A 16,508-nucleotide genomic window follows, 5' to 3' on the forward strand; every position below is an offset into this window, starting at 1 on the left:
CCCCAACCCAAGAAATGCTCCCCATGCACTAGAAATGAACCCTCGATTGGCGTGAAAGCCCATCAAATAGCAAAGGAGGCCAACTGGGAATGTGCTGACTCCCTGGCAGTGTTTATCGCTGTGCACAGCCTTCACCGCTCCACAGCACTGGTTGCTTTCAGCGCTGATGCCGCTTTGTCCCATATCACTAGCTAACACCATGTGGGCAGGCTTTGAGATTAACACGGCTAGCTTTGCCCCCTGCTGCCCCATTAACTGCGGTTGAATTGAGGACACGTTTCTCTCTGAGTGGCTCTGGTTGCTGGTGCCACATTTGAATGACTCTGTCTGATATTCCCAATTATGCAGACTATCACTAGCAGGGTCTGGATTAGTCAACACCCAGGGGAGGTCAGGGAGGAGAGCAATAAAGCGCTGTAACAAATCTGCAGCCTCCTAGGGCTTTGCAGTCAACACGGTGGCTATGCAGAACTCCCCGGCAGCCGCAGAAACACAACTCACTCTTCCAAAAGGACAAGCCAACCTTTGCAAAGGTGGGGGCCTACATTCAGGCCCCCTCAGTACATATTCATGGAACTTAATAGAGCCTGATTTTTCCAAACAGCCAACCACCCAGCAGCCCCTATAGAAGTCTGAGCTAATACTGAAAATCAGGGATCTTATTTAGAAGCCTAACTATAGACACACATATTATAAAGTCTTGGCCACGTCCCTGCTAATGAGTTAACTCTGGGCAGCCTAGGAGCTAGAACGCAAAGTGAAGCAGTGCTGTTTCTCTCTAGTAGAGGGCAGTGGGACTCATGCCCTCTTGCTAGCCAGGGTATGGCAGTGCTACAAGCCGCCACCTTAACAGAATGGTGTGGATGGAGCTTGGGGGAGAAGCATAACAGACCAACAATGGACCTCCAAGAGAGGGACCTGGTGCTGGTGACCCTGAGGTGTGGAATACCCTCACCCAGGGAGGGGACGAATGTCTTCGCCCACTGGGGGAGGTACCAATTATCCTTGAATCAGCTAGTGGAGTTTCCATCTATTCCTGCTTGTATGCACAAATGCCCCATAGCCCGGCTCCAGCACAGAGCAGTGCTGAGGAAAGCAGCCATTCTCCGAGCTAGGCAAAGGGATGAACACATACCACTGCTATGTCCCCTAGGCCAGGCTCCCATCAACATTAACTAGTATGGACCTGCTCATTAAATCTCTCCAGCATAATTGGCCAGCATTATCTCTGGTGTCAGTGGGTTCTCCTGCCACTGAACAGTGCTTGCTCATAGCAGTGTGAGATCCCTGCCTCTTTAGAGTCCCTGAGCCGAGGTCAGATGGATGCTGACACCACTTGTGGTTTGTTTCCTTTAGAGATAAGTCATGACCAGAATCCTGAATCCGAATCCCAAAGCTCCAGAGGTGCCTGACAACCAAACCCAGGTTTAATTGTCACACACATCCCCTGTGTTTAGAATGGGCTGTAAAAAGCCACCCAGACCCCAAAGACCCTCAACTGTGGAAGAGTTTTGCAGCTGGAACCCATCACTACTTCACAGAAGTTGTTCCACATTCGCAAGGAGTAAACACATGTTGTTGCCGGCAGCATCTTCAGGGGCTGAATGCTCTCATGGAAACCACTCCAAAGGGGTCAGATAGTGAACACGGATGCACCGATCGGCTGCAGCTACACTAGAAAAAAACATCATTCAAAATGAGACCAAAGGAGACATTCTTGTGCCACAAGACCCGGTTCAGCAAGATACTTACGCACATCGCTTAATGTGATGCATGGAAGTAGTTCCATTCAATGTGAGCTCTCACACGCTTACAGTTAAGCACTTTCTTATGTACCTTGCTGAATCAGGTTCTCATTGCATAAAGGGTTGCCTGCAGACCTTGGAAAGAGATATTTCCCTGAGCAACTGACTAGCCACATGCACAAGGTCAACTTGCCTTTCTATGAAGCCTCAGGCATTGGCCAATGGCAGAAGGAGGAATCTGGGCAGTGATTACTGCTATGTTCCCCTAGGAGAATGAACTTTTACCCAATACTACATGATCCTGGACACAGGATGAGAAGTGAAAAATCAGGTCTCTGTGTAGCTCACTCATATAGAGTATTCATTTAGAGCTCATTCATATAGAGTTACCTCCCTGATGTGTTTGAGAGAGAGAGAGAGATAGGGTCTGATCAGGGGCGGCTCCAGGCACCAGCGCACCAAGCGTGTGCCTGGGGTGGCAAGCCGCGGGGGGCGGCCTGCCGGTTGCCGTGAGGGCGGCAGTCAGGCTGCCTTTGGCAGCATGCCTGCGGGAGGTCCGCCGATCCCGCGGCTTTGGCGGCAATTCAGCGGCGGGTACGCCGAAGGCGCGGGATCGGCGGACCTCCCGCAGGCATGCCACCAAAGGCTGCCTCACTGCCGTGCTTGGGGCGGCAAATACATAGAGCCGCCCCTGGGTCTGATTCTGCGCTCACATAGTATTACCCTGGTGTACCTCCACTGGAGCTTTAGCCACATGGTTGTGAGAGTAGAATGAGGCCTAGGCTGCTCAACTTGCACAGTTGGGTAATTAAATGCCAATCCGTCCAAGATGCATGTCTCCAGCATCTGATGCAGTCAAGCATCAGTGACTCCTCCCTGCTTCTCCCGCAGACCTGGTAATATCCCTTGATGAAAGGCTGGCTAGGGGTCCTCATTAGGTGGCTCAGCAGGTGACAGAGCTCTGAGCAGGAGGGTTAGCCCAGAGGTTTAGATGAGGAGAGGAAAAGCAAAGGTGCAGTGCAGCCTCCAGATTCAAAAGGCTCCTGACTCAGAAGGAAAATGAGGCACTGCGACATAGCAGGGAGCTGAAGACACTGCAGCTCTCTAAGAGCACTGCCCTCCTCGCTTGTCTCTGGGAGGTCTGAGCGCATCTGATGAGCTTTAAAGTGATGCCTGACATTGGTGAACACATCATCCAGAAAGCACAGCATCCGATTACATTCCTGGCCTCTGAAAACTCTTCTCTCTGTGGCTTCACATTAGGATGTGGCTTAGTTTACACTGATTTCTCAGTGCTCACACATGCTGCCTGGGGCCCGGAGCTCTGGGGCAGTAAGTATTGGATGAGAGTGGTATGCTCATGAAACCTAGCATGGGATGGCTGTCAGGAAAGTGTGTAAAGTAGGATATCACTATGGAAGTGACACCACAATCCCTTGCAGACCAATCATAGTCACCAAGTGGCACTACGTGGTTGTGACGCTGGCAGACCAGGTGCCAGCTCATACCAAGGTCCCCATGTCTCCACTGGACACTAAGAGATGCACAGCTGGAATCTGTCTGGCTCACCTGTGGGTAGAATAGGTATCAGAATCATAAGCAAGTGTTTGGACTCTATTGAATGCTCGTGAGCTGCTGCCTGCATTAATCTCACTTGTAATGTCTGAGTTCCATAGGGTAATGTAATGTTTGAGTGGCTGTATTGTGAGCCTCTCTGACTGTCTGAATCGCCAGACGGGAGAGGGAATTTAATTAGTGTGAAGAGTTGCTCTTCTACAGAAATTATTAGCTCCCTCCCCCTGAAAGAGGAGACCCCTCAATACCAGATGGGCTTGGATTGGATCTTACAACTGGAAACTCCCCACATCTGGACTGAGAAACCGTCAACAAAAGGACTAGAGACTCTGATTGTTTTCTGCTCTCCTTCCCATGAAGATGAGTCCTGCAAGTGGATTTCTCCCATCAGCTGAGATTGCAGCTCAGAGTCCATGGCAGGAGGGGGATAATAAACCCCAAACCAAAGGAACTAAGGATCTCTCTGCTGCTTGGACTCAGCGTGTGTGTGGGGGGGGAGGGGGGCAAAGTGTTTCTAGGCATGAGCAAGAGATCCCCAGCTGCCTAGCCTGGGTTAGCCCTAAAGGTTAAATGGAGCTTGCTGATGATGGGAAGCCTCTATTACCTTTTGAAACTTTAGACTGTAACTCATTTGTGTGTCTGTTTGCTGGCTTTAACCTTGTAAATAATGAATCTCCCTTTCCTAGTTAATAAATCTTCATTTAGTTTACTATAAGATTGGCTACATGCTTTGTCTTTGGTATGAGACCTAAAGCACAATTGACCTGGGGTAAGTGACTGGTCCTTTGGGATCAGGAGTAACCTGAATATTGCTGTGATTCTTGGTGTAAGGGGGCACTGATCACAGAGATAAGCCCACCAGGGTGGCGAGACAGACCGGAGAACCCAAGGGGGTGACTGTCTGTGACTCCATGGTAAGGCTTTTAAAGTGCCTGAGGTGCAGCTGCTTGGAGAAATCTAAGTTTAGAACTCAGCCAACTTAGAGTTTGTGCCTGGGTTTGAACAGTCTGCCCTGTGGTTGGTACCCAGTGGCCCTCTGTTCTAGCTGGCATTGCACCATCTGTAACGTGCCATTTCTTCTTCACAGCAACTCTTAGAACAGCTGCAGACATGGCAGATTTGGTTCAATGCTGATGTTGAGTTAGAAGGGATGGGATAAAATGGCTGTCTTGGCCTTTGCCAAAATGCTCATGGAAAGCAGTGGAGTTATGCTGATTTACTCCAGCCGAGGATCTGGCTTCTATAGCTCTTTTCAGCAGTAGCTCTGAAAGCATGACACTCCAGCAGGTCAGGGTCTTCATCCCCATTTTATAGGTGAGGAAACTGAGGCATAGAACTGGGAAGTGACTTGCTGGAGGTCCCATGGAAAGGTGATGGGCAAGTTGGGACTAGGACTCAGATCTCTGCACTGGACCCTGCTGCCTCCTCAGCAAAAGCACTAGCAGCAAAAAGCCTGTGTTGTGTGCAATGTTCTACTGCACACAGGGAAGGAAAGAAAGATGAAAGAGGGCAGTGAGCCTCGGACGTGTAATTACGGTAACTGCATCGCTCCGTATTGTAAGGGATGATGGGGAAACTCCCCTTCCCTAGGAAATTAGTGAGGTCTTCACCAAGATTAGCATCTCTAAGGAAGAGTTCAGGAGCAGCCTGGGAAATAGACCCACAGACGTCCTCAAAGGCCATGAGACTGGGGCTCCAGCCACAGAGGGGTTCTTGGCAGCAGCACTCCCTGTGCTGCTTCATGAGAGGCTGAAAGGTTGGGAGGGAAGGATGGATGGGTGTGTGCCTAGTGGATCTAGAGCTATATGGATCCACTGTCCAAACCCCCTTGCTAATGGGGAATGCAGGGGCCATGGATGCTATTTCACCCCAAAGGCTGTGGTAGTCCTGACAAAGTGGCTCTGCTGTTGTGTGGCCTGGGTGCATAGGGATTCCACTCCTTGGAGAACTTCTGTGCATGGTCCATTTACATGGGCTTTGTGCAGGAGTCAGGATTTGGCCCAAGGACTAGTCGGATTTCACTCACAAAGACTGCAATAAACAAAGTGCCTGGATCGCCTCCTACTTTGTTTACACCAGTATGACATCAGTGTGACTCCACTGAGGTGATGGAGTTACTCCAGATTTACATCTATCTATGGAAAAACTAAATGACACCCAGATACTGAATGATGACTCATATCCAAATCACATCATTGTGCATGCAAATGACTGATTAGGTGAATTAGGCACATTCAATCACCCAGTTTGCATGCACAACAATGGTGGCTGCTGGTGCAAAGTAGCTGTGTATTTTGCATATGCATTTGCATGCCTAACATTTTGAAAAAAACAGCCCCATTATTTTATGATTCATTAGTTGCTGAGTGCCATTGGTGTGCCACAATGCCACACAAAACCAACCTGAAGAAGGTAGAGTTCCTGCCCCAAACTGCTCACAAGCTAGACTGGAGAAACCAAACCATTTGGACAGAGGGTCCAATCCTGCAGGCTTCACACAGGCAAAACTTTCATTGCTTTCATTAGGGGCTTGGCCTGCATAAAGCTTGCAAGATCAGGCTCTGGCTTCATCAAGCCTAAGCTCAGCCCCTGGATGATGCAGAGGTGAAAGGTCCAATCTCAAAGGGGTGCAGATTTCCTATTGTTTTAACACTGCAGAACTGCCAACCCCAGACATTCAAAAGTCATGAATCAGGCACCCCAAATCATGAGATTGGCTTAACAATCATGAGATTTTAAAAGAACACTAATGTGGGGGAGGGGATAATTTTTGAGCTTTTAAGGGTCACGTTTTCAAGCTTTGCTCTGCAACCACTTTTTTCCCATGAAAGCTGAGATTATCCTGTCATTACATGACTCCAGGAGCTGGGGTTTTAAGAAAAAAACCACATGAAATACGATGAGGGTTGTGATAAAACTGCAAGACGCAGCAACACTGTGATACTTATTCATCATTGTTATGTTTTGGCCAAAAGCCTTGACCCAGGTGGAATAATAACCAGCAGTCATGCACGAGAAGGTTGTGTGGCCATTGCAGACAGAACCCACGTGGTCTCCTGCATCCTGTAGCTAGCTCCTTTCCAGAAGATCTCAGGAACTGAAGTAGCCAACAGCAAAGTCACATTGCGGTGTTGCCAACTCTCATTTTATCACAAGGCTCCCATTATTTTGTGTTTCTCTTAAAGCCCCAGCTACAGGAGTCATGTGATTATGTGACAAACTCAGGTGTCATTACAAAAATATGTTTCAGTTACAGAGAAAAGCTTGAAAACATGACCCAAGTGTGCCCAGCACTAGTCAAGTCCAGGCTCACTGCACTGCACCTGCTCCAGCAACGAGCTGGGGTTAACCCCTTCCAAGCAAGTGGGATTTCACGATCTCTCCCACCTCTCAGCAATGTGCAGTAATATGTTGAAACACGTCTCCATTATGTCAATAAATAACGTCATAGGTTACACAGCACCTGTAACCAAACAGTTAGGAAGAAGGAGGCAGATCAAATCACATATGCTGCCTCCCTTAGCATTTATTTTAAAATGAGAAATGTCTATGAATCTTCGATTTGTTATTAATGATGTATTTAGAAAGGTCCCTGCCCCTAGAAGACTGTTGTACTGAGTGATTCTTGGTCAAAAGAAGATTTTGACTCATTGAAACCCACTGGAAGGAATGTAGACTGTGGGAAACATTCAACGTGTTTTTAGGGTCTGCTGTGATGGGGTGTCAGAGTGGGTGCTGTGAATATTAGTGAGAGGAATCCAGATGCTGATGCATGATCAATAGCTTTTTTGTTTGAGGAATCCTGTTGCTATTGAAGTCTAGGGGAGTTCTGCCACCGATTTCATTCAATAGAAGCAGGACTGGGCCTCTGGAATGTAGCAGGGAATCACCCACCCACCCCAGAAATACATGTAATTCAGATACTTTTTAAACTACATTGTTGTAATGCACAATCACGTAGGTATCCACACACACAAAAGGACTTCTTACACAGGAAAAAACCAAATCAAATGCCAATACTTCAAGCAAAGCACTACAATCACTGCACTTACCACCTGGCAAAGGGTTAAAGAGCAGAAAGAGAGGCTCCAGGAGCAGAAGAAGGAAAAAAGGAGGAGAAGAAGGAGAAGAACAAATTAATGTCACACATGCAGAAAAATATAGAAAAGAACTTCCACAGCGAAGGGAAACCTCCTTAGCCCAGGAAACTCACATTGATCCTCATTTCTACAGCTGATCACAAAATATCAATTGTTGTCCCTGGACAGTTAGAAAAAAAATGTTGCTTTTGAAATTTACAATGAACATTTTCCCTGTGAAAAACCACAAATGCAAGTGTTTTGGCTCTTTGAAAAAAATCCCATTTTCTGTAAAATTTTGGAGGGATTGGTTTTTCATCAAAAAACTGGAATATTTTGACTGAAAGGGAATTTTGTGTTTTGGCTGGAAAGCCATTTTTGGTTGGGGGGAAAAAATGCTTTGATGAAAAAGAAAGTTGACCAGTTGTACTCAGTTCAGACAAAGGATTTGTGAGATGTGCTGTTCTTGCACAGTCCTGTTCCAAACCCAGATTAAAGAGCATGAAACACCATGCTCAGTGCATATTTATTTTCCTGACGGGCATCTGGAAATCTAGCCGGTGACTAATGTAATGCTATCTATGCTATACAGCACATACACTACTCTTGGGAACCTGTGATTTATTAGCCAGTAGGTCAGTCCTGCCAGCCTTGGGAGATCCCAGAATGTTATTTATGGTAGCCTTGTAATGCAGGGTGCTACACGCATTCTATTAGGGACTCTTGCTAACGGAGGGCAATGAGACATTTGCTGTTTGTGCTGCTTCTGTCTCTGTTGCACTGCAATTTCTTTTTTCTCTGTAGCTTATTTTAGATGTAGCTCTGACATCAGGGCTTCGAAACCTCTCTTTCTCTTGCATCTAGTCATTGTGCTGCTGGAAGCTTGGCCGTGTCATTGTTAAGCCAAGCGGGACGCTAGCCGATGGCTTGGATTGGATTCCGAGAAAATTGTTCAGGTTGCTCATGCATTTCAATGTCCTCATGGCAGTGGGGTACCGTAAAGTTGGGCACAGCAGCCCCCCCATGGAATACAGCTGAGCGTGGAGCAGAGAAAATGGCACCTGCAATTGCCCCAGCAGATGGGAGGTTGAGGGCGGCCGTGCAGCATGCCAGCTGCCCTTGTGCTGCTGGGGGCCCAGGGCTAAGCAGGATCTTGCCCATTATTTTTGATCTGTGTCCTGTGCCCCTGTTTAAATATCCTCCTGACTGGCTTATCTGTTTCATGGCAGGCTGAAGCCCTGTGGTATGTCAGTTGCTCCTCAGGCCCTTCTCCTGCCCTCTGCTGCAGGATGCACCTCCATCCCAGAAAGGGCTGCAACCAGAATTTTCCTAAGGCGGGGGCCCAGAGCTCTTCCTTCCCTGCCCTGCGCCCTGCCCCGTGCTCTCTCCCCCACACTCCTCACTGCCCTCAGCCACATCCACTCCCCCTCCCTCCAGCTCCGCACACCCCTCACTCCAGCTGCTCAATACCCAGTCCTGAGCTTTTCCCCTCACATTGCCTTGCAGCCAGCTGCAAGCTCTCCCCCCAGCACCAGCCCTGCGCTCTTCCCCCTATGTTGTCTTGCACCCAGCTCTGAGTTCTCCCTGCCCCATACCCAGCCGCAAGCTCCTCCACAGCGATACAGTCACGCTGAAGAGCGCCATCCCCACCAGGGGCCAACCCCATCCTCCTTCTGCATCTCCGCTTCCCCAGGAAGCATCAAAAGGATACAGTCCTCCCACCCTCCTGCAGACTGGGAGTGTCTGGAGCCCCCATCTCCGCTTCTCCCCAGGGGCTGGGGATGCCCGAGGCCCCTGGGTGCCAGAAGGGTTGCAAAGGTGGGGTGTCCTACCCAGGCAAACAGGGTCATAGCGCCACTCAAATTTAATCCACGCCCCCCCCATGGCGCCCCGGAGCCCAGACAGCCTTAAACCTCTCTCTCAACCTTATGCTGATCTGTGATTGAAGCTGAAAATCCATTTGGCTGCTAGCTCAGTCTAGACTTCTCCGGCCTCACTCCATCTGCAGGACATTATTTCCTTGTCCTCCCAGCCTGAGGGGCAGGAAGAAACCTCCTCTCAGCACATGGGATGGCTCATTCTAGGGGGGTGCTGGTGCAAACGCCTGGTCCCCACCACCGCACGCTGAGAACATGGGTGCGAGAACTCAACACCCAGCTGGAAGGCCAGAGCAGCAGGCTGGTGACTGCACTCCAGGCGAGCCCGGCCCACTCCTGGTAACGCCTTGGTCACACCCCTCACCCCCAGCACCCGCATAGTCCGCTGAGACATGCCGCACTGCACCTACAAGCTCTGCAAGGGGGGCAGCTCAGCTCCCGGCTGGATTCGCCCCACTGAGGAGGGGTTCACACGGGAGCAGGACATGGGGGCTTGCATGCAGAAAGCAAATTAAAGATCTAAGGGCCAGACTGCACACCGGGGGCACTAAGGAGATGCCTGCCTTCGGAGGCACAATCCCTTTCCTGGCAAGCCTTGCTATTGCTGGGGGCTAGTGTGTGGGAGGAGCTGGCTCATGGCTACACCTCTCCAGCCCCCTGCCTGGCCCCTAGGCATGACTGCCATCCATGGGGCTGCACAGGGGTGAAGCTGTGCTTGGCCTTTGCCAGTCTATGCATGTGGGGTGAGCAGGCTCTCTGGGCTCACTCTAGGGAAGAGGGCAGTCTGCCCCCACCCCAGTGAACCCGGGATTAAAACACAGGGGTAGGGTGACCAAACGTCCTGATTTTATAGGGATAGTCCCGATATTCAGGGCTTTGTCTTATATCGGCGCCTATTGCCCTGCACCCCGTATGCCGATTTCTCAGACTTGCTATCCGGTCCCCCTACCCGTGGATGCAGGGAATGCTGACCCATGGTGGGAGGGGCCAGGGCCAGTGGCAGCCAGGTGAGCAATTGGCAATGTGGTTCCAACTGTAACAGCTGTGCAGAGCACAGACCTGCATGTGAACAGCCCCTACAGGATGCCCGGAGATCCATGCATGTCAAGGGGAATCCAGGGCCTAGGGCTCTCTCCTCCTAGGAGAGCCAAATGAGGACTGATTTGAGACTCACTGCCCACAGGCATTTCCTCACGCTGTGCCCCTGTGAGACATACAGGCTTGGGGTCAGATCAGCAATGCCATGGGGAGAGCTGCCGGGGGCAGACTAACAATGCTGACAACACCCTATGCCCCAGGACCGTGCTCCTGCTGGAGTCAAAGGTAACAGGACCATCCCCTTCATGGGGTAGGATTGGGATGCCAGTCATTTTTCTGTGCATTTCCTGGGCTCCCTGTTTTCAAATGCTACTACCCTACAGTCAGTTAGGTTTCCCCTCTCATACATGGCCTGGCTGTGAAGATGCTCATTTCTGACCATGTGCAGCGCTAGGAATCCTTTGGCACCTGGTGAAATCGCCCTAAATACCCTCTTGCCGTTGTCAGACCAGCCTTGCCTCCAATCAGCGGCCTGGGTCCCCTATACCCCGCCGTCCTGCTGCAGCACGCTTTGCTGTGGGAGGTGACCCAATGCATCTCACAGTGCTCAGTGCATGGTGCTGTGTGACATGAGCTGGGGGGAGGAAGGATCTCAGTCCAGGTCCTAGCAAGCAGGGATCAGACTTGTGCACGGAGGGAACTCTGCTGAGGTCAATAGAGAACCAGCTGGGGTGAATTTAGCCTCAGGTGCCTCCATTGTAACAACCATCCCCCAATCAATGGCAATATCTCAGCTCACCCCCAGAAGCAAATGGTCAAGGGGAGCCAATGTCCCTCTGCCCCCAGCTCCAGAGGGTCCTTCCCCGGCAGGACAGACTGGGAACAAAGATACACTGCCACTAACTGGGCTGGACCTGTACTATACCAAAAGGGCCAGATCCTAGCCCCATTGAAGCCAATGGGAAATTTGCCATTGACTTATGTGGGGCTTGACACAAACAGAGGCTCTGTCTCCAGGGCTGTCTTTCAGGCACTGCTGGGCATTCACCTGGCCTGGTCTCAAGAGCGCTCTCTTCTGACCCACCCTGCTTCTCCAGGTACTCTGGCAGCATGGCCCACAGAACGGTAAAGACTTGGGGAGGAAGGAAAGAAGGAACGAGGCCTCGATAAGTTCTACTTACGTGGCCATGAAGATCTGTGTTTAGCAGCATCAGGGCACAGGTCAGTGTATGAATCCCATCTGAAACACACAAAAAATGCAAATGGCTCTTAATTAGCGCTCTCCAGACCGTTGTCCTCAGAGCACCTCGACCCCTCTATCATCTCAGCTCCCCCAGTGCGAAGGGGAGACAAACTGTGGCTTTTTGTGAAAGTTTTCATGCTATTGGATTTAACAATACACTCAGCAGTGCTGCTGGGTCCAATGAGAGGGTATGTAGTGGGCTTGTTACATAAGAACATAAGAAGGGCCCTACTGGGTCAGACCAAAGGTCCATATAGCCCAGTATCCTGTCTTCTGACAGTGGCCAATGCCAGGTGCCCCAGCGGGAATGAATAGAACAGGTATCATCAAGTGATCCATCCCCTATTGCCCATTCCCAGCTTCTGACAAAACCCGAGGCTAGGGACACCATCCCTGCCCATCCTGACTAATAGCCATTGATGAACTTATCCTCCATGAACTTACCTAGTTGTTTTTTGAACCCTGTTATGCTTTTGGCCTTCACAAAATCCTCTGACAAGGAGTTCCACAGGTTGACTCCACAGGTGAAGAAATACTTCCTTTTGTTTGTTTTAAAACTACTGCCTATTAATTTCATTTGGTGACCCCTAGTTCTTGTGTTATGATAAGGAGTAAATAACACTTTCCTATTTACTTTCTCCACATCAGTCATGATTTTATAGACCTGTATCATATCCCCCTTTAGTTGTCCCTTTTCCAAACTGAAAAGTCCCAATCTTATTAATCTCTCCTCATACGGAAGCTGTTCCATACCCCTAATAATTTTTGTTGCCATTTTCTGAACCTTTTCCAATTCCAATATATCTTTTTTGAGATGGCCATATGACCACATCTGCATACAGTATTCAAGATGTGGGTGTACCATAGATTGATATAGAGACAATGTGATATTTTTTGTCTTATTATCTATCCCTTTCTTAATGATTCCCAACATTCTGTTAGCTTTTTTAACTGCTGCTGCACATTAAGTAGATGTTTTCAGACAACTATCCACAATTATTCCAAGATCTCTCTCTCTCTTGAGTGGTAACAGCTAATTTAGACCAGATCATTTTATATATATATAGTTGGGATTATGTTTTCCAATGTGCATTACTTTGCATTTATCAACATTGAATTTCATCTGCCATTTTGTTGCCCAGTCACCCAGTTTTGTGAGATCCCTTTGTAGCTCTTCGCGGTCTGCTTGGGACTTAAGTATCTTGAGTAGTTTTGTATCTGCTGCAAATTTTACCATCTCACCGTTTATCCCTTTTTTCAGATCATTTATGAATATGTTGAACACCACTGGCGCTAGTACAGACACTATTTACCTCTCTCCATTCTGAAAACTGACCATTTATTCCTACCCTTTGTTTCCTATCTTTTAACCATTTACCAATCCATGAGAGGTGACAGCTTACCATGACAGCTTACTTTGCTTAAGAGCCTTTGGTGAGGGACCTTGTCAAAGGCTTTCTAAAAATCGAAGCACACTATATCCACTGGATCCCCTTGTCCACTTGCTTGTTGACCCCCTCAAAGAATTCTAGTAGATTGGTGAGGCATGATTTCCCTTTACAAAAACCGTGTTGACTCTTCCCCAACAAATTATGTTCTACTATGTATCTGACAATTCTGTTCTTTACTATAGTTTCAACCAGTTTGCCCGGTACTGAAGTCAGGCTTACTGGCCTGTAATTGTCAGGATCATCTCTGGAGCCCTTTTTTAAAATTGGCGTCACATTAGCTATCCTCCAGTCATTTGGTACAGAAGATGATTTAAATGATAGGTTACATACCATAGTTAGTAGTTCTGCAATTTCACATCTGAGTTCCTTCAGAATTCTTGGGTGAATACCATCTGGTCCTGGTGACTTATTACTGTTTAATTTATCAATTTGTTCCAAAACCTCCTCTAATGACACCTCAATCTTGGACAGTTCCTCAGATTTGTCACCTAAAAAGAATGGATCAGGCTTTGGAATCTCCCTCACATCCTCAGCCATGAAGACTGAGGCAAAACATTCATTTAGTTGCTCCACAATGGCCTTATCATCCTTGAGTGCTCCTTTAGCATCTCGATCGTCCAGTGGCCCCACTGGTTATTTAGCAGGCTTCCTGCTTCTGATGTACTTAAGCATTTTTTTGCTATTACTTTTTGAGTTTTTGGCTAGCTGTTCTTCAAATTCTTTTTTGGCCTTCCTAATTATATTTTTACACTTCACTTGCCAAAGTTTATGCTCCTTTCTATTTTCCTCGTTAGGATTTAACTTCCACTTTTTAAAGGATTCCTTTTTGTCTCTCACTGCTTCTTTTACTCCCTTGTTTAGCCACGGTGGCACTTTTTTGGTTCTCTTACTGTGTTTTTTAATTTGGGTTATACATTTAAGTTGAGTCTCTATTATGGTGTCTTTAAAAAGTTTCCACGCATCTTGTAGGGATTTCACTTTTGCACTGTACCTTTTAATTTCTGTTTAACTAACTTCCTCATTTCTGTGTAGTTCCCCTTTCTGAAATTAAATGCTACACTGTTGGGCTGCTGTGATGTTTTCCCTGCCACAGGGATGTTAAATTTAATTATATTATGGTCACTATTATTATCAGCTATATTCACCTCTTGGACTAGATCCTGTGCTCCACTTAGGACTAAATCAAGAATTGCCTCTCCTCTTGTGGGTTCCAGTACTAGCTGCTCCAAGAAGCAGTCATTTAAGGTGTCAAGAAACTTCATCTCTAACGTTAATGATTTCAGTGGTCTTAGCATAAAGGCCAGCTTGCTAATGTTCTCTGGCTCTATAACAGCACTGTAATACCCCCAGATTCACGGTCTCTCTCATTTTTTATACCCCCTAATGTTTGATTGCTTTTCAGCTCCTCACTGCATATTGGGCAGAAGTCATTACTAAGCTGGTCACAGCGGTGCCCAGGAGTTTCTCCTGAGTGTTAAATTAGTACCTGGGTGGAGGTCTGAATGATTCAGAATCTTTCTTCCAGTCTGGATGACTCTGCATTTGTCAGCTGTGAATTCCGTGGCCACATGGCTTCTCATTCACCTTGCTAGGGTAGGTCCCTCGGAAGTCCCTCTTCAGGTTTGACTAACCTCAATCATTTGGTACCAGCTGCTATTTTTGCCGCCTCATTGCTCACCCCCGTTTCCAGATCATTAATAAGTATATTATGGGACACCAATCCTGGTATAGAGCCACGTGGGACCCTGGTGCTAACTCCTTCCAGTATGAAAATGGACCATTTATTCCCACTCTCTGTTTTCTGTCCCTTGGACTGTTTCAGAACATCACCATTAACCCCACGACTTCGCTTCATTAGTGACCTCTTCAGAGGGACTTTGTCACAGGCTTTTTGAAAGTTGAAATAAATTATATCCACCTATTGTTCCTTACTCCCTATTCTGTCAGAACAAACAAAGAGTTTGAGCAGAGTATGAGCCAGTCACAATCTTCTTTTGCAGAAGCCAAGCTGGCTTGGCCCATCACACCATGACCCCCTCGGTGTTTGTAACTCTGTTGTTACTGTTTGTACCTGCTCTGGGATTCCCACGCTGGCCCTGCGTATTCTTTTTACAGATAGGTGCTGTCCCTCCAGCCCCCTTTGGAGAGTTGCTGCTTCAAACGAGATTGTGTACTTCGGTCAGCAGCGTCTTCTCCAGAGCCTTCTGAATGCCTAGATTGGTACCATCTGACCTGTTGCTATTTAAGAGGCAGAGTGCCACCTGCACAGGGGCCAGTGCAACTCCCCCAACTGTGCACTACACAGTGTCATGGTTTAAGCGCATCCCTGACCACGTGACCAGTTCTTTTCATGTGCCACAAAGGTGTGGAGAGGAGGTGGAGTCATGGCCCATGCAAGGGAGGCAGAATTTCTTCTTTAGCCCCGCCTTCTCTGGCTTCTTTGGTCACCACTTCCTCCGTCTGCCTGAACAAACCCTGCGCTTTGTGGCCCAAACAGGGCACATCCCTTGTATATTCACCCCTCATGTCCAGCTTTGTGAATTGACTCTTAAGGCCAGGCTGAGTTTGCCAACAGCTCCATGCAGGGAGGTGGTGCCCAGACCTGCCTGGCCTCATGGGGAGCTCGAGGAGGTATGGTGCCTGCCAGAGTCCCTGCTGAACAGAGGGATGAGGTGCATCTCTTAGGATGCTCAGCATGTCCCATGGTCACGAGAAGGGAGTGGCTCCCGCTGCCTTGGAAGTGAAGGGAGTGTCATTGTGCCCAGCCCTTGCATGGAGTGGGGGTACGGTGGGATTGCTTGGGCCGCTGCAGTCCAGTTCTTTGTGGTTAAACAGCATCACCAGCATCCAGGAGCTGGAATAAACCTCCCTGTGAAGAGGGCACTGGCGAGGGAGATCTTCCTCCTTCGATCATTTCTTTGCTTGTGATGAAATCACAGTGCATAGCCAAGCTCCTTACTGCCCCATTAGTGAGAAGGGATTTGCTGTCTCCATAATGCTGGGATCCTGGAGCCAAATCCTGAGCTCTTTACTCAGCTTGCATTCCCTCCAGACGCAGGCAGACTCCTGCTGAAGGCAACGTGACTGTGTCTGAGCTGGGGCTGGGGAAAACCTGAGTGGAGCCTTCTGGATTTGGATTTGAGAGCTCTAGGAACATTCCCAAGTGCAAACGCAAGGGGAAACCTCTGCCAAGCCCAGCAGAAGAAATCAGCCTCCCGCCCCCCGCCCCCCCCCCCCGCCCTCGAACCCAGGGAAATGGAATATAAAAATACCCAAATTGGAACAGCACCAATCAAAGCAATGAGATTGCTGTGACTTCACAATAGCTTGTGCCCATTCTGCTCAGCAGAGCAATGGGGAAGCCCACGTAGTGATAAGCACTTCTGCTGTTCTGGAAGCTGGAGGCAGATTTGAAAATTAACTTTTCAGCTGCAATTGGCATATTCAAAACCAAAGGGGAAAAAGAGCAATTGGCACTTCTGAGCTGCCTGCTGACGGCA

General features: G+C 48.5%; 1 protein-coding gene across 1 annotated transcript in view; it reads right to left on the bottom strand.

Annotated features, from left to right (window-relative positions):
* Nucleotides 1-16,508, bottom strand: part of PSD2 (pleckstrin and Sec7 domain containing 2) — a 100,170-nt gene that overhangs the window by 32,285 nt on the left and 51,377 nt on the right. The window contains exon 6 of the mRNA XM_065409306.1: nucleotides 11,496-11,554. Within this exon, the coding sequence (XP_065265378.1) occupies nucleotides 11,496-11,554 (59 nt within the window). The remainder of the gene's footprint in view (nucleotides 1-11,495; nucleotides 11,555-16,508) is intronic.

The sequence above is a fragment of the Emys orbicularis genome, chromosome 8 (genome assembly GCF_028017835.1).
Source record: "Emys orbicularis isolate rEmyOrb1 chromosome 8, rEmyOrb1.hap1, whole genome shotgun sequence".
Lineage (NCBI taxonomy): Eukaryota > Metazoa > Chordata > Testudines > Emydidae > Emys > Emys orbicularis.